This window comes from Ptychodera flava, chromosome 9 (assembly GCF_041260155.1).
Source record: "Ptychodera flava strain L36383 chromosome 9, AS_Pfla_20210202, whole genome shotgun sequence".
In the NCBI taxonomy this organism is placed as follows: Eukaryota; Metazoa; Hemichordata; class Enteropneusta; family Ptychoderidae; genus Ptychodera; species Ptychodera flava.
In genome coordinates this window covers 45,237,865-45,261,547 of record NC_091936.1, presented here as the reverse complement: position 1 = coordinate 45,261,547, position 23,683 = coordinate 45,237,865, and the positions used below count along the sequence as shown (strand labels likewise).

At 37.6% G+C, this 23,683-nt stretch overlaps 1 protein-coding gene across 1 annotated transcript in view; it reads left to right on the top strand.

The window, feature by feature from the left end:
* LOC139141334 (polycystin-1-like protein 1) overlaps positions 1-23,683 on the top strand; it is a 99,245-nt gene that overhangs the window by 30,216 nt on the left and 45,346 nt on the right. The window contains exons 4-12 of the mRNA XM_070710965.1: positions 3,930-4,108; positions 5,041-5,193; positions 9,822-10,135; positions 11,908-11,994; positions 16,953-18,234; positions 18,692-18,833; positions 19,339-19,447; positions 21,671-21,915; positions 23,055-23,199. Of these exons, the coding sequence (XP_070567066.1) occupies positions 3,930-4,108; positions 5,041-5,193; positions 9,822-10,135; positions 11,908-11,994; positions 16,953-18,234; positions 18,692-18,833; positions 19,339-19,447; positions 21,671-21,915; positions 23,055-23,199 (2,656 nt within the window). The remainder of the gene's footprint in view (positions 1-3,929; positions 4,109-5,040; positions 5,194-9,821; positions 10,136-11,907; positions 11,995-16,952; positions 18,235-18,691; positions 18,834-19,338; positions 19,448-21,670; positions 21,916-23,054; positions 23,200-23,683) is intronic.

Below are 23,683 nucleotides of genomic sequence, written 5' to 3'. Positions count from 1 at the left end.
GTCGCTAGCGCTGGTAGTTCTGTGTTCAGTCAAAGCTGTAAACGATCTCTGAAGTATGTCATCACAACGTATGTGCCGATCAAAGTTTGTATTATTTAGGGATAGGTATCAGAAATAAAATATTCGTCAATCGGAGTACGTACAACGTCTTTGCAGCAATTTGTTGTTATGCCTCGGTAAACCTACAGGCTATATACACAGTCCCTCCATGACGTATACTGTATTTTCGTTTTCAATCGCAGAAAGAGAAGCAAATCAAGGAGTTAAAAGGAGAACTAAAAGAACTAGAGTCTGAGCGCCACAACATCAATATTTTCATCGAGAAAAACCAAACGCAATTTTCATACGTCGTAAAGCCACGTCTGAAGAAATTATATCCAGACAAGTACATCGGGCCGATCGGTCAAAGTAAACTTCTGAGAGACATAAGGTTGTTGAAAATTGGCCTCGGCGGAAAGCTACCCGGCCAAGATATGAATGACGCAGTTGAATTTCCACGTCTCCTGGACGTGGGAAAACAAAAAACGAAGCGACTTGCACCAAGAGAAAGCGACGGATCTGGTGACGACGGCGAACAGATTGTCCGCGAAGCCAGACGATCATCACCGATAAAGGTCAAAGAACCTCTCACGACCGCAGCTTCTGCAATTGCTACTGATAGTGTTACAGGTGGGAACAGTATCGTCAAAACTTTCGGTATGAGCGCTTTACCACAAACAGTACCTGTAATAGGTCAAGTTCCGTGGCAATTTCATCCTGGATATTTTCCGATGCACGTCCAGTGGCCTTATAATTATCAACAGATGCCTTTGCACGCTGCGGAAGGACAACGTTGCGCGACTGATCAGGTAATGTTTCACACGCGTACCGCGAGTACCGTCACTCCAGGCTTTTCTGGCATGCCGAATACTCCTATCCAGCATAGCAGGTCTGTAACGTCGACGATTACAGCGCCAATTTCTGCGACTTCAACGGTACAATCCAACTTTCCGAATCAGACACCGCAGTTTACGGCCATCGATTCAGGGCTTCAACCTTCGCACAGTTCACAGGTCGCCCCAGCTCCATTACCAGCAGAAAGTACAGTGCCACGGAACACGAACGACGATGCTACAGCTTCAGCCAATTCTCTCATGGACTTAGCGATGACAGCCGCGGCGATGTCGGAAGGACAAAATTAATTGGTTTAATTCGGTTGATCAAAATGTATGCCTTTTGTTATTGTTTGTAGTTTGGTTGTACTAATGATTTTGCTTGCATCATTCAAAGTCTGTGCTTTGTTTCCCGATATACGTTGCTGACTTAGTAACCGTAGGACATTGGAAAATGATTTGATATTGCGTAACCGTAGTGAAATACTTTATCGATTTTCACGTTTGTTTTATAGTTATACATAATTGCATGTTAGGCTTAGAAACCGTTTCCCTACTATCGTAGCCATTGAAAAATCTGTGATTTCGTATTTACTAAAAATGTGACATCGTCGAGCTCGCAAAGATATCCGGCAAGGATAAGACACATCATGGAGGTAGCAGTGACGACACGTACGTTCCCGTGAACGTTCATACGAGACACGCGAGACATATTTCATTACAAATACATCTTTTGGATAAAGTTTAGTTTTTGTTGTTCTGTATTCACACATTATTTTGTTATTTGTTCAATAAATACACAAGAGGTCCCATGATTTTATTGTGAGTTACTTTATTCAGTATGTAAAATGTTGTTGAATAAGAAAGGTCAGAGTGGGGGAAACTTGGGAACACGAAAATACAGAGATACAATATACGCACTCGACAAACAATGACAGTTTCCAAAGCGGCAGGAAGCGCGTGTCCGGTGGAACTATTCAAAGTTTTCAGTCGGGGTCCGTGATTTCAGACATAGCCACAATCCTCCGCGAAAACACGGCATGCTCCAGGTCTTATTTTAGCGATAGCCTCAGCTATAGCAAGTTCAGTAAACATATAGGAAAACTCATCGTGTTGCCTAAGAAAGGCCTTGATCGAACGAAAGCAGAGTTCACAAACATTGAACTGCGGGTTGTAAGGTGGCTGGAATATCAACTCAACGCCACGGCGACGTAACAAGTCTCGGAGTACCGGTTCAACATGGCGTGCATGGTGAAAGCCACAGTTGTCCATAATGACACAATCCCCTTCAGCTAGGCACGGGTTTCCAAATGCGTCATTCATCGTAGTTGCCTCATCAAAAAAATTCAACATTTCTAGACCATTTGATGGACCATTTATGATGTCAGCGTGATCAATTCCCGAAGCACTCGACAGCAGGTTGATCGTAAAGTTAGCGTTACTTGCGTGTCGCTGAATTTCAATGGCCGGTTGGCCAACTTCTGCGTGGCCGTATCGTCGATTTCCAGTTGTTTTAATGACAGATGATTCATCAAACCAATGCAGCTGATCAATCCTATAATTCGAAACTCTTTCAATGAAGTCCAGGCGCCATTCTACATTTCTGTCCGTTTCAGATTCTGCAGCGACACTGGTTATTCGTTTTCTGGACATATTCAAACGGTAGAGGCTATTGCTGATTGAACTTCGGCATGGCACCGTAGCTGGTGTGAAAACGCCGTCTTCGACCAGTTTACGTTGTATTTCTTTCGAATAAATGCTTGGCTTGGTCATCTTGTAATACTCTATGTGTTGCAGCACGTTGTTGGTCATTACTGATGGCTGCCTTCCATACTTTATGTATTTCAACGAACCAGTGTCAACAAACCTTTTGCAGATGGAGAACGCTGATGACTTGCCAATGCCGGTCACCGCTGATATCTGTCGAAATGACTTTCCATCCACGTACATTTCGAGAACTTTCTCACGTACTGCTTCTGGCGTATGTACACCTCTTTTCCCGCGGATCATGTTTTGTTTTTTTTTTTTGCACAAAGAACTTCGTACAGTGCGAAGACAAGAGTCTAATGACAACTAGACACTGACTTGGCTGTGACACTCAGGGCGGCGGTAAGGAATGTAATACGATTCTGCGTATGTGAAGTGCACCGCAAAGTGTACTCCCATGGTGTGTGTTTATTAGGGGTCCATAAAAGCTCTCTGATTTTCACCGCAGTTATAACAAGTCAGTGCAATTCTGAGGCAAGTTTAGGAACAACTTTACAAACCAATTACACAAGTGTGATAACATTTAGATCAATTTCACTGTCCATTCTTATCTTCACACAACAGTAAAGTGTTCGATTTTCATAAAACAAAGATGGTAAAAGTTTTTCTTCTACCAAGGGCTTCAAAAAGAGCCCCCATAAGTGGTAGATCAGAAAAGAATTGAAAAAGTTTGAGAGTCCAAATATCTGTCCCCGAGGCGCATTCTACGCTAATTCATATCGGCACCAGAAAATTCTGATATTCTAGGTAGTCAAGGAGTTATAAGTTGTATTTGTGTATACTTTGCTAAAATTTAATAGATTAATTAAATTGTCAAGTTAAAATATGTGAGTGTAACATACGACAAGCATCAGATTAGTGAAGAAGACTTGATTCAAAGAAATCATAACAGTCAAGTAGTATATTTCAAAAATTAGGAGGAATATTTTTAAAAGTTGTGGGAAGGCTAAAGAAACTGAGTAACTTTCACTTACGATGTATACCCTACAGCAAAGTCAAAAATATTGTGATAAAGGATGAAAAGATTGTCAGAAAGACAGTGTTTGGTATCTGTGTGATTTCATAGCCTGCTAGTTGTCATCTTCATCACCGCAATGGTGAATACATAGTTTGGTTTGCCTTTAGAATTTGCAAGACATGTTTCCAGAAACTCTTTTTTTTTACAATTCAGAAGTGCACACATGCAGACCTATAATGAAAGAAATCTCGGCTCAAAACTGCAAAATCAATCACATTTCCTTAGTTTGAGTATTTTGGAAAATTAATGTATGTATTTTTTTCCCTTCATAGGTGTCCTGGTGACACAAGCCTACCCTGTGGAGGTCATAATACCACAAGTATTTATTCAGTTTATGGTCCCTATATAGTGAGTATTTCCATTAGCGCACCCAGGGTGACTATCCAGGAAAACGAGAATGTAGCCGTAGAGGTTACAGTAGAATTAGCAGGTTCACCAGACACTCCATTAGGTAAGAGATAAGTTTTGTTTTTCTCCTCTGAATACCAGGTGCTCTTCACAAAGCAATGGATCCAGTCTTTGTTCAGTAAAACTCTACAGTGTCTAATGCTAATCTAATGAAAGTGAGACACATTATTGTTCGAATATGCAAAGAGTCCTAGTGAGTATTGTTCGAATATGCAAATGTGGAATTAATAACTCATTACGAAAAGCAAATACTGCAATATTGCATTATATTAGACTCAAAGTGGGTTATCAGTCATGTAAGAAACTGCGTACAAGTTTCTCAAATTGAACATGCAGACCATGTTTCAGCAATGTCCCCGATTCATCATCTGCAGTGACAACCGTTGCTGTTTCATGTTCAGTGGTGCGGACATTTTTTATAAAAGTTTTGGTATCAGATAATTTTTGCCAATCACTAAAGCATAGAGTTTCAGAAAAAAACCCCAACTCGAGACTGATCGATTGCAAAGTTGTGACGGCAGATGATACACTGTAGATGATGGATATGTGGTCTGACTAACTGAGTAGTCACCCTTGATCTCTTAGTGGGGGTAGTCAGAAAGGTATGATATTGTTACACTGGTCAATAAGCGGTAGGCTTTGAACAGTTCTGTTGGGGCAAACATGAAAATATTCTTTGGAAAGAAACCCTGCATGAGTAACTAAGAGGTTTTGGATGGCTGTCTCAACTTTTAATTTCACCCAGGGGGGTATTTCTACCAGTATTGTACTTCATATCTGAAAAGTGACTGGTGGACCACCGTCAGAATACATAGACTTTAAAATAGATGGGAAACGTTTAAACCATTGACAAACACTCGCACAATTTATGTCCTTCGATGAGAGTACAACTTGATAGAAGTGAAACTTGATGAAACATACTGTCTTGAAATAATGATGTAATTATTTTTACTTGTCATGGGTTTAATATTCCAGGTGTACCGGGATACAACTCCAGCCATTTCACAGAGGTGGGCTTTGCCTGGGATGTGGCTGGTACAGCAATAAACAAACAGGCTGTGGTAGAAAGTGTGTTTGCTTCATCAAATGTTATACAAACATTTTCATCTGCTGGCACATACACTATAGGTAAGTGAATGAGTGAATTATTCTCGTAAAATGAGCATTTCAGGTAAAAAAATACACATCCTCTATGAAAAGTGGTAGTAAATGTAGAGATGTAATGTATGGAAACTTGATGTAAATAAAGGCATATTATGTGTTAATAAACAATGATGTACTTATCTATAGCTACTGTAGCAATTATTCACTTTTCATCAACTTGGAAATTATTCACTTTTCATCAACTTGGAAATGGATGTAACTGTCACTGGGTACTTCTTTTTCTCCAGGAATTTAAATTTAACAAGGCCCCTTAGATTTTCTCATTTCGCTATTAGATCTCATCATACCAAGATAATGACTTTGAATGGTGTGGGTATCAAAACGGAGAAGCTACTATGTCTGTGTACATTTCTTTTGAGCATCATCCAACATGAAACACTAGAGAAAATTCTGTGTTCGGTGCAATATTAAAGCAAATGAAGTTTAACCCTTTCACCACCATGGTTTGTCCCAAATCCATTGTTTTCTGTGGTAAAGTTGGACCTGTATACAGGGAACTGGGGGTGAAAGGGTTAAACCAGTGTCAGTGATGTTTAAGTTGAAGATATACATGAGTGAATCATTCCCAAAAGAGTGTCGTTAATTGTACTTTGGTAGTAGTTTTATCGGAGTTGACAAGACATGACATAACTTTCAGACTTGTTTCATGGAGTGAACTGCCAAAATGGCAGCTGAAAAGTACAAGTAAGTAACAAACGAACAAGTGCACTAAGAGTTATCGATCACACTTCACCAACTGCATGCCATAGTTTGCTAATCAATTGTGACTTTTCAAATAGATTTATGCTGTTTTCAACATGAGGAGAATATACAAACTTTTTGGTCCCTGTTTTCACGCTATTTTACTTCACACTATTTTACAATGTAATGGGTTACAAGTGTCGTACATTAAGGAGAACTACTCCATTGTCAGCATTTCCTTCTGATACCCTTGAGATGTTATTTGGGTCTTTCTAAGAATTTTCCCCCGTAATCACCAACTCTACAAACCAGTTGATAATGCACCCTGTCCAGCCGTCATTCCTACATACATCGAGACTCAGGACTCGGAACCCTTGATTGAAAATACCAGCAGCTGCACCACTTGTGAACTAACAAAAGCAATTAAAGAATTAGCATAGGAATCCAAGCCATTGTTAAGGGTAACTGTGTCAATGCAGTGTTAGCAGAGAAAGTGTGCTTAGATCTCGTTGCACCAATGGTTAAACTGCCACGAAACCATATTCAAGGCATATACATAAAACTAGTACACATGAAATGAAGCATTTAGTTCAAGGCTTGCTTGCTGGAGTCAAAGGATGAATATATTATGAATTGTGGTGATATTGTCTTCAAAGAGTAGTGTTTGCTGTGATGTAATGCATTGTTGATGCCACATCCTAGTAACAGTTGTCTATACGGTAACACATAGTACCATTGCCCAGAAAGCATAGCCTTGATCAATTGGTGTCCATTGTGTCCCCATCTACCGGGGGGCATTGTTGGCCTGTGTCAATATTTGGACCTTGCGACACAGAGAGGCAGAATTCACCCCAAGAACAGATAAATACCTGCTTTGCTTTCATGGGAGGAATAACTTACCGTCCACTCAACCATCCGTTTGCAAGCAGACCTGCCAAGTAATTGTATCCTGTGGAACTCTGTTGGTTTGTTAAATGATGTATGACAATCTGATACCAGTGAAATAGCAGCTTTCAGTGTTGTAATACCCGTCTACAAATGTAAATGTAATACTCAAACAAGCTCACATCTTCAGGAGAATAATGAGCAAAAAACCATGTGGTCTGCTGCAATGAGGACGTAATGTCATTTTGTGACATGCTAATACTCATTAATTATTTGAAGGGGATCAGTGTATAGCTCTCTTCAAAATATTAAATTTAATACCTACACAAGCTCACATCTTCAAGATAGTAATTTATTAGTCCCCACGGACACAGTCCGGGGGGACTTATAGGTTTGGTCATGTCCGTGCGTGCGTGCGTCCGTCCGTTCACGCAGATATCTCAGATACGCCTGGAGCGATTTCATTCAAACTTAGTACATAGATTACTTCATATGTCATACATATGCACGTTGATTTGTTTTTTGATACGATCCAATATGGCCGCCAGGCGGCCATTTTATTACGATTTTTTCATGTACAGAGCCATAACTCAGGCATATCTAAACCGATTTTATTCAAATTTGGTACAAGGACATTGACCTATGTCATACATATGCACGTTGATTTGTTTTGTGATACGATCCAATATGGCCGCCAGGCGGCCATTTTATTACGATTTTTTCATGTACAGAGCCATAACTCAGGCATATCTCAACTGATTTTATTCAAAGTTGGTACAAGGACATTGACCTATGTAATACATATGCACGTTGATTTGTTTTGTGATACGATCCAATATGGCCACCAGGCGGCCATTTTGTTATGATTTTTTCATGTACAGAGCCATAACTCAGACATGTTTGTACCGATTTTATTCACAGTTGGTACAAGGACATTGACCAATGTCATAGACATGCACGTCAATTTGGTTTTTGATACGATGCAATATGGCCGCCAGGCGGCCATTTTGTTACGATTTTTTCAAGTACAGAGCCATAACTCTGGCATATCTCAACCGATTTTATTCAAAGTTGGTACAAGGACATCGACCTATGTAATATATATGCACATTGATTTGTTTTGTGAAATGATCCAATATGGTCGCTGTGTGGCCATTTTGTTACGTTTTTTTCATGTACAGAACCATAACTCAGACATGTATCAAGCAAATTTATACAAAGTTAGTACAAGGAGATTGACTTATGTCATACATATGCACGTCAATTTGTTTTTTGATACGATCCAATATGGCTGCCGTGTGACCATTTTGTTATGATTTTTTCATGTACAGAGCCATAACTCAGGCATATCTCAAGCGATTTTATTCAAAGTTGGTACAAGGACATTAACCTATGTCATACCTATGTAAGTCAATTTGTTTCATGATATGATCCAATATAGCTGCATGGCAGCCATTTTGTTACAATTTCTTCATGTCCTTAGCCAAAACTAGGGCACGTCTCAACCGATTTTATTCACCGATTTTATTCAAACTTAGTAAAAGGACATCACAGACCAAATTCATGAAGAGGACTCTATCCTCTCTGAGGACTTGTAATCAAAGCACCCATTAACAAGTGGGGACTGTGTCATCTACGATGACTTGTTAACAAAAAACGTATAATCGTTTTAGATGACAAAATGTTTAATCAAAAGTTTTTTACATGATAATATGACTCATTAATGAGGGGGATCAGCATGTAACTGTCGTCAAAATGTTAAATTTAATACCTATATGAGCTCACATCTTCAAGATAGTAATTAATTAACAAAAACGTAATCATTTTAGATGATGAAAAGCCTAATCAAAAGTTTTTGACATGATAATAATAAATTATCGATATGAGGGGGATCAGTACATTTCAAAAGTATAATTAAACTATAAATTATAGTCATCTCTTTGCAATAGCAGACGTTTGGTTATTGGAATCAAGCACAAGAAATGAATATAGGCTAATTACAGAATGAAAGGCTCACATATCTACAGAAATTGGTCTAGTATCTAGCCCTCACTTTGAACTCACAACTATGAATTTTTGAGTGTGAAACAAGGGGTTAGATTGTAGATTATGTTGCAACCAATATTTGTGAGGAACATGTAGTCTTGGTTTGAACAATGTAATAATTGTTAAAGGTTTACAATGTACTGTCAAAATTACAGACATCAGAGCAGTAAAAACAGTCCACTGCGTCACTGTGTAATACATAAACTTTGACATTAAGAGTACAGCAGCTTAAAGCAGATGGTCAGAAAGTACAGCACACTTTGGAATTTTTACTTCGGCTTTTGTCAGCAGATGGAATTACTGAAGTGGTATTTTGGACCATTGGTTTTACGAGACTAAAAACACATTTCTTTTGTAATAAGGAATGATGATGTACTGTTTAGTGTTCAAAGTCTGTCAACTAGAATGATGGAAGTGACCACGTGATCTTTATCGCCATGTATATCGTAACCAGGTTTAACCCTTTCACCACCATGGTTTGGCCCAATTCCATTGTTATCAGTGGCGAGTGTGGGCCTCTTTACAGGGAATTGGGGTGAGCAGGTTAATGATTGTACAACAATTAATGTGTGCATGTACACACATCAAAAGTGACTGCTCTGTTGAATATGTTAAACATCAACCAAAATTATGCTCTCCATCTCAACTGAATACTCTTACCTGAAGTAATATTCTTCCGCCTGTCAGAAAAAGCCTCAATAGTCAAAGTATTAGATTTTAACCACTTTTATCGCAACTGCAATGTAAACATCTTTCCAGAGCATGGCGTTACAAGTTTCGCACGTTCTACTCATTTTGAAAGTAGGTTCAACAGATTCATAAAGATTTACGAGTTTTAGAGTACTTAGTTTTTCCAAGACTGACCTGGTCTACAGTCTCTTACGCGTATTTTCAATAAATGTCATAATATGTTGCTTAGTAACAATGAAGAGAGACTGAAAAATATAGTGAAATAAATGGTTTTCTTAATTTTCACACAGATGTGGTTGCCAGTAACCCAATGTCATCCCTCCAAGCATCCCTGAATGTCACCATAATCCCACCAGTACCAGCGGACCTTGAAATCGGTAGATTGGCAGGGTCTGGCAAAATCCCGTCCTGTATTCCCGAGCATAGTGCTATTCCAGAAGATGCAGTGACTGTCTCAGGGTTTGTGGACACAGAGATTGAGTTCCAGGCTAGTGTAGTCTTTGGTGCCAACTTGACTTTCAAGTGGGAGTTCAGCGATGATGGCAACCAGATCACATCTACAAAAACTGGATGTACAGGGATTGCCTGCATGGAGGATATACAGGTGAGTGTTTACCCTTTCACCATCATAGCTTGGCCAAAACCTATCGTTACCAATGGTATGTGGACCTGTTTAAGCCAAAAGCTGGGGTGAACAGGTGGAGGAAGTAAGAATCAATAATTTAAGGTACAGACCTGATCAATACTTAATACTTGTGAAAGCCTACAGTGTTCATCAGAAATGCTTATGAAAATATTACATTGGATGGGTTATGCATTTAATAAGGATTGATTTTTATTCTCAAAATGAACAAAATTTCAAAATTTGAATTATCATTTGGAAAGCGTGAGTAATAACTTAATCTTTGGATGACAAAGTACCGGTAAGTTTAATTGCCAGCTTTGGGAGACAAGACTTCTTAATAGGAGAACTGTGTTTCAAAACAAAGTCTCAAAGTTTGTTCATTTGGTGAGCTTTTTGTGATATGTGGGCTTCTGCTTTTGGAGTTATTGAGTATCCTGTCATTCCTGCCAAAGTATTCCAAGGTACAAAAGTATTTATGAAAGGAAAATTTTGCATCTGTGTGCTTATTTGGATGTTCTGATGTACACTCATAAACTGTTCAGTTTGCCCTACATGTTCTTCACTTTATTCCCAAATTTTTCAGAAAGTCTATTCTTTACTAGTGGCCAGGAATTTCTGCAAATCGTTGTCTTTGACGGGATCATGCGATATAAGTATTTGGCAAATTAGACACCCATTCCTTTCTAAATAATTGATGGGCTAACTACTTTGACTAAATTGGGTTTGTAAATCTTTAGGCAGCGGTCTTCTTAGCAGTAACTTAGAGTTACGAAAGCATTAATGGATCTCTATATACCACTGCAAAATAAATGTCATAGTGTCATAGGCCTGGCCTTCGCTGTGATCAGATGCCCTCTAATTTTGCATGGCTGGTGGGCCGGTACACCTGATATCCCTACCAATTTCCACTGACATCATTACTCTCCAAAGATAAACCCAACACGACCAGTGCAGTTTATGGTGAGAAAAAAAGCTGGAACTAACCATGCAGAAATCTTGGCTCAAAACAAGAGCCCAGAGGCATTGTATGTAGATCTTTGAAAGAAACGAAGAGTTCAGCTTTTTATTGTCTGTCTTCAGACAGGGTCAATTGCAGAGTTTGTAAAACAGATCAAAATATTTTCCTTTTTCTGCACATTTGTGGTGAAGTTTTGTCAGTTGTGATAAAAGGATAGGATATCACGTTCCCTGGTCGAGGTCATTCAAAACTCTGTCGGTCCAAACTTCAAAACATAGGTCATTTATCATTTCACTTTTATATCACACAGTTTGACACAAAGTGAAATGAAAGAAGAAAAACAAAAAATAAACAAGAAGTGACGGAAAAACTAATTATGCCGGCTTTGTTTGAAATTTTACTTTTGTGCAGTTTTTCTTGAAAACGCTGATTCAGCATTTATAGCTTGTTTGAGAAATTGCCATTTGTGATACGGGTTTCATTTTAAGTCAAGTACAAAGATGTTGTTTCATGTTTCTGATGAGATACTCATTTGGTCATTGGACTCATCATTTTTTCTATGAATTCCATTTCTCTAAAAAACATATTTTTGCAACCTAATGTTCAATCCAGTAAACGGTAAAGAGAATTTCTGTTTTATGTGGTTGTTAGTTACCAGGGGAAAGTTTGTAATTTTATATGAGTTCATTTAGTATATAGATATACTGATCAATAAATATAGAAATAGAGGCTGTATGGTGTGTAACCCGTTGCATGCATAATGTTGATATCTCTTCTACTTTTGTTATTCCAGGCGCATACATTTTCGGAGATGGGCTTATTCAGCGTGTGGGTAGAAGTATCAAATAGTCTTGGAAGCATAGAGGGGATGATGTATGTGGTAGGTATCGTAGCCCCTTGTTTTTATTAGATATCAAGTTGTTAGATTTAATGAGATATATTATTTTACAACTTGGTAAGAATAACAAGTGATTTAAAAATACCCTCTTACAAACATATAACAACTATCTTACTGCTCAGAGTCAAAGCTGACATGTCTTGATATTTCTATCAATAATTACCAACCTTTGACCAAGCCCAGGTTTAATGCAACCTTTGGCAATATCTCTGTTGCAAGTACTTTCCCTCCAACATGGTTTGATGTTGTAGAAGATTTCCATGCCATATTATGAGAGTCAGTTTATTTGAACACTGCAAACTGTTGAAATAGTGCAGTTGTTAATGATTTGCTAAAAATATTATGCTGATTACGATAATAAGAATCATCTACCTGCTTGTTGTAAGTATTTTCCAGTGAGTCACAACCTTACTGCGTTTGAAATAATTTAGTCACCATGTAACTAGCTGAATGATGTCATTCAAACTCTATCTTGTGCCTGAAAGAGTTTATCACCAGATGTGTAGATTTATTCGAAGATTTACCCCTCACCAATGTGGTTTGGCCCAAACCCTTTGTAATCAATGGTAATTGTGGACCTATTGATATGGAATTCGATGGGTGATCAGGTCACGTTGTGAAATTTGTTACATCTTTTAGGAAAGAGGATGATGAATGGTCAGTAATTCCATTGCGAGTTTGAAATACTAAACAGATTCGAAAAAGAGTTTGAATGCAAAGAATTCCAAGATAGCACAATAGGTATGGATGTAACATGTTGTAAGAAATGAACAAATATCTCGATGTTTGTGGATTCCGAAGAACTTTCTTTAAATTTCCATGATCCAGTACTTTTGAGACTGTCATCTCAAGTTATATGAGTTGACTTGAAAAGAGCCAACTTCTGCTACCACCATTTAGCGTGTAGGTCTTGCCCTTCCATTGCTATAAAAATGGAAAAGTTCTTACAGAAGCCCTGTCTGCATGACCCAAAGATGACCTCTCTAGGGAACCATAAAAGCGTTACTGGTTCTGTTGATTTGTTGTCTGGATTATATGCGGTTAGAATTTCAGACAAGTTTTCAGGGTCCACTGGGGGGAAGAAAGCTGTCTCCATTGGGAAATGTGGCATCTGAGTGACAAACCAGATGTGAATACATTTATTAATCAATGACGTTATGTTATGTGTCATGGTATTTTCATATGACGTCCCAGAGGGTGTAGAGTTACGGGAAATTTCATTCATGCATACATACAGATCTCTTTTATAGGTCTGGCACAGTTCTGAAACAACTCAGTAGATCATTCAGTCTATATGTATTTTATGTTTGTCGGCAGATAAAGAAACAAGAAGCAGGCATAATCATGTTTAATGGAATCATCAAGCACCATTACAAGCAAGTGTGCTTATAGTGAAGGCATTTTTCTGTTCAGATTTTCATTGGCACTTTTATTGCTTAACTGCTTAAGCTGTATCTGTGAAAGGGCTTCACTCTGCAACATTACATGAAAGTACAAAGGGTACAACACAAGTTTCCAGTTGATAAAATTCCAAAGCAAGGTCAATGATGAAAATTTTCCTTCAGACTGAGAAGTGTAAATTTGTCATTTCATTTAGTTTTCACAAAGGAATGACCCCCTGAAAACGTTCACAGTTTTCATGAAAACCCTGAAAACAAAATGCAGAGCTTAAATTGAACAAAGGAAAATTCATATAATGGATTAGATAAACTAAACCATTCTTATATTTTCCTTATTATCAAATGAAAACTTTACAAAATTGATTCACCCATTCATCAGTTCATTTTGTTAGGGCTGCCAGAATTGGTTCACTGTATCTTTAGCTAGGTGTTTGTTGAATTTGACCACTCCAGCTCAGTTTGCCATTGAGCAAAATGTCAAAATAATAATCACATTCTTGGGAGCAGGTTGACTTTCAGATGTCAGTGTGAATAGTTGTGAACAATTCACCGCAGGAAACCAACCGATTAGGGGACATGATTTGCATAATGTTTCAAATGATTTTCTTGAGCTTTATAATGTACTGTACCACCTGCACTGTAAGGAAATGAATTCATGCTTGTAAAACCCAAATTATGTTACAAAATTATGTTACAAACATAATTTAGGATTATCAAAATGTCCTTGCGTATCTGTTTATAAGTTATAATGCATTTCCGTTTTGTCTCGCAATGTGATTAATATCTGAATCATATTTTCCTAATGACTTTGTCATCCCCTTGTTTGACAAATTGAACATCCTGACGGAATGTCAGTTGGAATAAACTAAATTGAATTGAAGTGGTACTTAAGATTTCAGATACTTTGATAAGGCTTGTACCAACATAGATGGATAACATTCAATGTACAAGGGTTAAAACTCCCGGAGTCAGAGACAGAAAACCTAATAGCTTCTCAGACAGCTGTGACAAAGCTTGCAAGATGATGCGGTTGATGTTCGAATGATTGTCAGCAAATTAGCAATACAGTAGTGTGCCTTATCATTCACTTGTAAATTTGAAGAGAATACCAGATTTGGTTGTTTCAGTGATATCGTTCCATCTTCATCGGATATCACAGCTCTTCTTTCATTTTATACCGCGGTCTTGTTCCAAATTTCTGCAATTGATGAATGGTGCTTGCAAATTGATAATACCAACTTTGTAATCTCTGCAAAGTTGGAAATTGATAGTAAGTGTGGGACTTCAACCTTTTCACTTTTCCAGATTGGTTTTGAACTTTGGTTTTTGCAAACAGTTTCGCCTGCAGCAATCAGTTTTAGGTTGCTTGCTTATACATTCAAAATTGAAGATCCTCATATCAACTGTACTCGTAGGATTTTAAATTCTTCGAGACCTTGTGGAAATGATGGATTGTGCCAACTGGACTTTTTTAAGAGGCATAATGAAATAAAAGTGGTGTCCTTTTATTGCTTGTTAAAAAGACCTGTTGCTGTTCAGGCAATGAATTCAGTGTACATGTAAATAAAACCCGTTGTAAGTCTTTTAATACCATTCATTCAACATTGTGTGTATACAAGTAAGGAATCCAGTCTCCAGAAAGTCCGAAGATGTTTATGTTTACAAAGACATGTTTGTGATCAGTATGAGGTATCAGCAATAGGCTGAATACAGGGGGTGGAAAAATGGATTACATTGTTTGATGACAGAAGAGCCCTCTGTGTTCCTACTTGACTCTGACGCTCCTTTAAAATTCATGTGTTTACATACACATGCTATGTCATTGGCATGCTAAGTCATCAAGTTTGAGAATACAGTCTTTGAAGTACCCGTAGATGACAAAGGATATACACGCAGGGTCCAAACTAATGGCAGTAGAATTATCCACAAATGTCAAAAAGTTAACACTGTGAGCGCCAAAGTCAATTTTTTCATTTTTGTTCAGATTTTTGCCTAAATGTTGATAAAACAATGTAGCCGATGAAATGTGATGTCCATTTGGTCCATAATTATAAAAAAAATTACAGAAAAATTCATAAAAGTTGGTAAAATATTGTACTGAAATTTTGGTGGGAAAAAGTACAGCACCCGAAGGTTAAACGAAGTATGGCAATTATGAAAGTTGTAGTATTGAGTATAGTATTATCATTGTGTTTATCAGTTTACTCAATCAGTGGTTAAGATAGTATGCACTTATACTCGCACTCTCAAATGTGTACAATAATTTGCTAGTGTACTGCCCTGTATGGACTCATTTTGAAGATCATTTTGGAATCTCATATACACACACAACCCAGGTATCCTTTGTGTATATTATCGTCTCCAAAAAAAAAGATCCTTCACAGCGGGGAGAAAGATGTGGCGGTATCTTTTATCTGAAGCTAGCAAATGTTGAACATATTACATTCTTTTTTTTTGGAAGTCCAGTAAAAGTGCAAACATGGTTTATGGTACCTGATGTGGTAATTCCCTCTTAAAAATTGTCTATGTATAATCTCTGTCTAATGACATACTGAGCACCAAGGCACATTCATACAGGATATGGTTGAAAAAATCAAAGAAATTTGTCACAACAGTATGCACATGCAATTTGCAGATACTAAACCCACTTTACAATGCAAAATAACAATAATACTTTATATTGTACCCAATTGTTCCAAGAAGTGTTTAATTTTAATTTTGATGAAAAATTTGTTCACAAATTATGCAAACAAACAGTTGTACTTAGTAGCTTCAGTAGCTGGCTGTATATAACAGTAAATAAGCCTTGTAGAATAAGAACACAAGAATGTACTCTTAACTTTTTTGCTGATTCAAGTCAACTCGATATCAAAGACCAAGAAAATAATTTGCCTATGAATAGAATTCCAGAGGCATCAGTATTGTGCTGTGTATAATAAAATTTTATAAATAGAACATTCAGCGGTTAAAGAATTTTGTAATTCATGCTAAGTCTCATAAAAGTTTGTTTAACAGGTGTTGTATTCTACCATTGAAAGGTTTTTAGTGTTGGAGATGTGTCTGTGGCAAGTCTCCTTTTCATAGCATTATACCTGTTTCAACCCATAAAATCTACATAAAAAATTCAAATTGGTACAAGATGTATAGAATTTAAAAAAGGAAAATAACATGTTTTGATGAAGTTGATTTTGAAAAGGGAAGATAGTTAATACCTAGATGATTGTGTACCAGTCTGAACTACTTCTGCAGTTTGTACTCGGTAGAATGCGACATGTTCTACCTGAAGTGACCTGTGAGGGCGCTCTTTCCTACAAACATGATTCAGTCAGTTAACAGTTGACTAATTTTTAATGCCATTTTTATAAACAATGCGAGATGCAATGCACATGAATATTCTACTTTGATAAAGAATTATTAAAAAAGATTAATAACGAAACAATGTTCCTAAATAAAATTTGCATAAATGAATACTAATACACCTCACATCTTGCACTAGGTGAATATTTATGTTTGATGATATTTTACTCCTTTTTTTCACAGATTATTGTTGACAAGACTGTATCTAACGTCTCTCTGAGCTTGGTGGATGGTGAATCTTACTTCAACAAGTTATATTATGACACTGTCAGCTTTGTTGTCACCATGGTGACAGCTCACCGCAAAGACACCACCATGTATGTGGATTTTGGTGACGGTCTGCAATATGAGCACATTTTAGATGGATCCAACATGGACATGACCTTTGACCCATCCCATCTGCAAGTAGTTTCAAATTATGGCATTGGTTGTAATTTGAATCTCATGTTCGACCATGTCTTTGTTGAGTCTGGATATTTCAATGTGACAGTTACAGTACAAAGTGATCATGATGACACAGAACACACTCATTTACCTCAGCCAATTTTTGTCCAAGACTCCATCGAACAACCACTGATTATCTGTGACCCTGTGCAAGACATAAATAAACCAGCTAACTTTACGATTGATGTCTTCTCCGACACTGAACATATGCTTTACAAGTGGCAAATCACGGGAGTAACCGTGAATGTATCAGATTCAGTTGAACTGACACAAGATATCTTGACGTACACCTTTTTGATACCTGATCTGTACACTATCAGTGTCAATGTTTCAAATCTTGTTAGTTATGCAATCACTGATTACGAGGTTGTAGTAGAAGAAGGCATTGATGGGTTTCTGGTCCACATTGATGGCCCTGAAGTAGTCATGACAGGTGATCATGTATCGGTGATTGCATCACTGGAACGTGGTACGGATGTCCATTTTGTTTGGGATTTCGGTAGCTACGAATTCAACCCACCTGAAACAGAAACTTTACATGCTGATGGTTTCGCAGCCATGGAAAGAGCAAATTACACTTATTCTTCAAGTGGACGATATGATTTAGTTGTGACAGTCCAAAACTATGTCAGCACTCGACAGGAAATTGTAGAGGAACATTTCATTGTGCAGGACCCTGTTGAAGGACTGCTGCTGCGAGGTGGAGAGGCCACGAAACTAGGCAATTCTACAGAAATCATTGTCTCTGTTTCTGAAGGAACCGATGTCATGTACGACATAGACATTGGAAATGGACGCATGTCAGCGCAGGGATTCTTAAACAGTGACAGCTTGTACACAGTCAGGTACATTTTCAATACTTCAGGTGTGCACAGTGTCACAGTGTATGCATACAATAACATTTCTGTAGAATCAAGTACAATTAACGTCCTGGTGCAAGAGGATATTGGGACAGTTTCCATAGATATTCCAGGAGAAGTGGTACCCTATGAAGAGACTGTTCTTGTTGCCATAGTGGATGGTAAGTTGATTGACCAGATTAAAGTCTTTGAGCCATACACTCAATATACCAAACTATGACAATAGTAGATCTATAGTCAGAAATTGCATTTTTGCCAAAGTAAATCAATCTTTCACATTTCCAAGTAATGTTTGGTCTTATCAATTCGCTTATGAAAGTGTCACAACTTTGCTGTGCATTTGAATCATTTGTGCATTCATTTGAAGTAACTCTGAACAATTACATTTCATATTTCTGTGATGCAATATACGTAGAAATTCATACACTTGCTCAGATTACAAGCAAGTCAATGTTTTTTTTGTCCGACAAGGAAAGAAATTTTTCTTTTGGAATATAATATTTGATTACGGACAAAGTACACATGACACCATCCTGAGCAAAGTATACTCCAAATATGCTGTGTGCTCAATGAATCTTGCAAACTTTGTAACATTTTTTCATTGTCATGTTTATACAGGTGAAATTCCAACGCGTACTGATCTTATGTACACATGGACATTTGGAGACGAGACAGTCAGAACCCCTCTACCAGTTGTTGGCCAAAACTTCTCAAGTGACAGTACTCATCACGTCACTCTCACAGTCAATAATTTTGGTGAGTTTATTTATCTTCAAAAAGTAATAAATAAATAGGTGACTCTTAGACCTAATATTTCACTGGGATGTTTGTGTAATTTTCGATCTTTCATTTGAGACTGGTATCATACTGGTAAACTTGTATGCATTTTCTAGTTCAAGTGACATTCTGTAACAATAGATCTCAAAATGTATAAAGGCTATGGGAGTACCCTGTCCTTTTTGTACAAGTTACCAGAGCCACTAAATATTTGGAGATGGCACCATACATTATTATTGATACTGTGCAGTTGTAACTTACACCACTAAGCCTTGGGTTTTGAAAAACTTACATAGAGTATGACATATTGCTAGCTAGTGGGTGGTGGGCAATAGAGCCATGAAACGCGTGTGAAAGTAAGAACTCTGACAATCAGGAATGAATTACTGTTAGCCATGCTTAATTATAGTCTGCGCTATCTCCTAAAGCCGAAGTGTGATAAGTTCATGCCATGTGTCAAGTACTAATGACCACCCATTATCCTCTAGTTGCCAGGAAACAAGAGATGTTGACGTCACGGCAACTTTGGCCCCTAACCTTTACCTTACAAGTGCGGCAACCTCAAAAGTGGGTCAGTCAACAGTGTTTACGTTGAAGGTGAGTTATGGCTTTACTCTTGCTGTGGTGGCCGTGTGTTCTCTGACCCTGCTCACACCAAGAGTGCCAAGATCTTTGGTTTATAACTGTCAATAAATAAAGATTGAAGAAAAACAATGAGTACACATCAAATGAATTACAAGACTTGGTTTCTCTCCTAAAGTCGTCAAACACTTTGTAAGTATGAGACCGCACCCTGTGTCTAAATCACTAGCCTGTATCACTCTCAATGATATATCATAGACATTGGTGTCGTTAGCGTGTGAAGAGTTTGCTCAATCAAATTCCTATAACATACCATCTTCATCAAATTTGGACTGAACTCTCACACGGGAAACTGTTCACAAGGTACAGTCCTCTTGTTCAGTGACTTTAAATGTTTGTGTACATGTGAAGTCTTTCTATCTATTCTTACTCAGAACAACTGCAAAAGCCAAATCATGACGCCAGCTAAACAAGATTTACAGGAAATTACTGTTTGTCGTGTAGTTTGCCCTTAGATACAGAGAAAGCATGATGTGTTTAGCATGGCAGTACAAACTGTATAGATGGCTATGATGCATTATCACAGCTAGTGTAATATGTACCTAGATTTCAGAAATCCAAAGTTATCATCATGGTCCATATGCCAGAAAAACAATAAGATATAAGCAGTTCAGATGAAATTGGTTCACCGCTTCATGGTCAGATACTTTTAACATAAGCCGAAATATTCCATCTTGTGTGAAAGGTGCATTTTTGCAAAAGGTTACATGCTGTTTGCAACTCATTGATTGGCTAAAAGTTTTAATCTGATAATTTGCATACTTTTGTACCTGTTTGTTGATTGGCTAATATTTTGAAGCTGAACATTCATATCCTTGATTGCAATAATCTCCTGGCTTAACTCTTGTGCGAATTGCACTGTAGTGTCCAACACTCAACAGGCCATAAATGTCAGCGGTTTGACTGACAATGAGAGTGTGTGTGGCAACTTGTAAATCACTTTCCAAGAGTACTCAACCATTTTATCGTGACTTACTGTATATCACGTAAACCAAATTACAAGCAAAGTTTACATTACTTCAGACAGAAATCAGAATTCTGCACACACCCAACATTGCCTCACCTCACAGAATAGCCGTAGACATTCCACACAATTTTTCCCTACCTCAATACAAGAGCCGATGTGTTTTGGAAGGGCAGCATGCCATTGACCCTGTCACTATGCTATTTCACAGCTGCAGCTTTTGGTCATAAATTTCAACTTTTCAGAGAAGACCGAAACTTGGAAACTATCGCAGCCTTGTTGTAGAGCGTGCCGATAATATACAACCTCAATAAAACATCTTGGCTTATTTATAAAACAGTCTTAGCATTTGAAAATTTACTACAAGTGAAACTTTTGTATTTATTTATAAAACAATCATAAAATGTGTTGTTGTGTGTGTGAGATGTGTTAAATACATAATTCAACATCATTGAGTGGGAGCCTGTGTGACCAGATTTTGCACTATGAGGAGCTTTTGAAGCTTCATCACGTTCAGGAAACTTGCAACAGAAATTTTGATGCCTTTTCAAAAATTGTTTAATTACTGGTCACCAAATGTAAAGAATTACAAAAGAGACTACATTATAACTTGAATTACCTGACATCTTTTCTTGTGAAGATTGATGTGAACATTGGTATAACACTGAGGCTAACTCAATGTCACATGTAAAAATGTGTTGAGTTTTGTATCTTTCTTAAGACAGACTAATACTGGTAGTACTTAACATTCACTCTATTGATGAATACCAAGATATTTGGCTTTCTAAATCATTTCCCAAGGTCATGGAGATGTGAAACCAGCCAGATAACTTCATGTTGATAGAAAGCAATTCTAGACACAGTTCCTCTCACTTTTCACTTTCAATCAAACAGTCCATCAAATTTTTGCTTTAGATATTCAACAATATAGTAATTTGTTGGCAGTGTTAAACTTGCATGCCGGGTGAATGGCAGCGTTGCAAACTTTTTTCCCCTGAACTTTGATCTTTCTCTCAGCTAATACACTTATAAAATTTTGCAAATACCAATTATGCAGATGTGATAGATTTAATATTGTAATGTTGAGGAATCAGTTTTGTGATTTGAAAAAATCAGATGATTTGTTCTAAAATGTTGATTAAGATCACTGACGATTCTTCCAATTTCAAAGATGATGCGATGATTGACAATGTGACATTTCTTCATCTCTGTAGATGTCAGAAGCTAAAACAGTCAACATTAGTATTGCATATGGGGATGGAAACACTGACAGCATTGCTAGCAGCTCAGCTGTCACCGAGTATTCATGGACCTACAAATACTCAACCACAGGTGTCTATGAAGTCAGCCTCAATGTAACGGATGGCACAGACACCACACAGCTCAACACAGTGGTAAGCAAGCAGGAAGTGATCACAGACCTGGAGCTGACTGGACCCGCCAATGTGAAATTTTATAGGTAAGTGATCAGTCCAAATGGACAAGATACCACCAGTTTTGATTTCATCATGTGTGCAGCATGGTCATTAGCTCGCTTCAGGTGTAAAACTAAGAGTGATGAATACAAAAGAAACACACCATTTCAACTCACAGAGACTATACCTAAGGGACCGTCTCAGATTGTCGCAGAAGTTCAAAAAGCGAAATTCATTCGTTTAGGGGGGGAGGGGGTTTGACCTCCATTCAATTAGTGAACTTCACTTTCGCACTTTTATTTTGTGATCACAAGTTTTCGTGTTTTATTTTAAATTGAAGAAAAACTGCACACTTGTGCCAACAAATTTGTAACCGTTTCCATCTCGTTTGTGCCCCAAACACAATTTACCAATACTAACATTGTATCCTAAACCTTTCACTTATAAAATTCAACAAAGACAAAAGTATCATTTTTTTAAATGCGCTATTTATAAGCGTATGCTCTAACCACTTGATGTCTTTATTCTCACATGTTATGCATCTGGTCATAGTCGTTTTAATATGATTGAACATGCCTGGTCCCCCTTGTCAAAGTTTCTCGCTTATTTACCGCCCCTACCAAGTACAAATTACGTGTTCGCAGAGACAAAGAACAGATGCAAAAAGGGAAAGTAAAATAAAATGAAACTTTTATGCGGTAAAATGCCCTGTTAGTAGTCAAATCTGATCGATTACTTTAATTGTAATGTGGCATGGGGAATACGTCTTTAGTAGCTATAGCAAAGTGCGACATTGTACCCTCAGGCAGACATAAACATTTCGCACTTTTGAAGTTTCGTTTAGGGGGAGGGGGGAGGGGGTTTTGATCAAAACGAATTAATTTCGTTTCTTGAACTTCTGCGACAATCTGAGACAGTCCCTAAGGGACATGTTGCTTAGTTCTACAGGTTTCTAATCACTATCAATGATAAGAACTGCTGTTTAGTGTTTGCAGGATCATACTGGACCACAAACACAGGGTCAGTATAATAAAGAGCATCCGCTCTGTGTTACCATGTAGAAATGACTCACTGCAGTGCTTATACTAGTAAAAGCACACATAGAAAGTACACACAGATCGATAATGCAGCCTATTATTTTGAAATTAATTTCAATTTTGCCAAAATTCTCATGAATTTTCAGGCCTTTCAAAGTACTAAGCTGGCTTGCCACTACAAACAATGGAACAGCAGTTATGTATGACTGGACAATTGATCCACTCTATGTCGATACAGATGCATACCGTGTTCAAGTATCTTCTAACACATGGACAGCCACATACAAAAGGGTAAGTTGGCCTTCCTGTGTATATGACGTTCATAGACCTTCATAGCTGTGTTCATGATCCAACTTTCCAAGGAGGAGATGGTTTCATTTAGAAGTACAGGTTGTAAAACCAGCTTTTAACTTTTTCTGTGTTTTTATTTTCTTACCCTTATTTTGTGAATTTTGTCACTTATTTTACCCTTGCTGTTGTTTTTGTTTTTACTTTGTACTGTGTTCAGTTTTATCTTTCTGTATAGTTGTTTTTAGGGTGCCTAGAAATGGATCTCTTGTCTGCTGGTTTAAAGAAATGAATGAATAAATAAAATAAATAAATAAGTAAATAAATGAATAATAAATAAAAGGTCTTTGCTATGTACTGCTCATCAGTAAATCTTTAAATACTCAGAAAGTTTCTGGAAATATTATGTCGTTTATCAGCAGTCTTGAAAAGCATTGCGATGGCATCACTGTAGTTTTGAGTTTATTTCCTTTAAGTACATCAAATG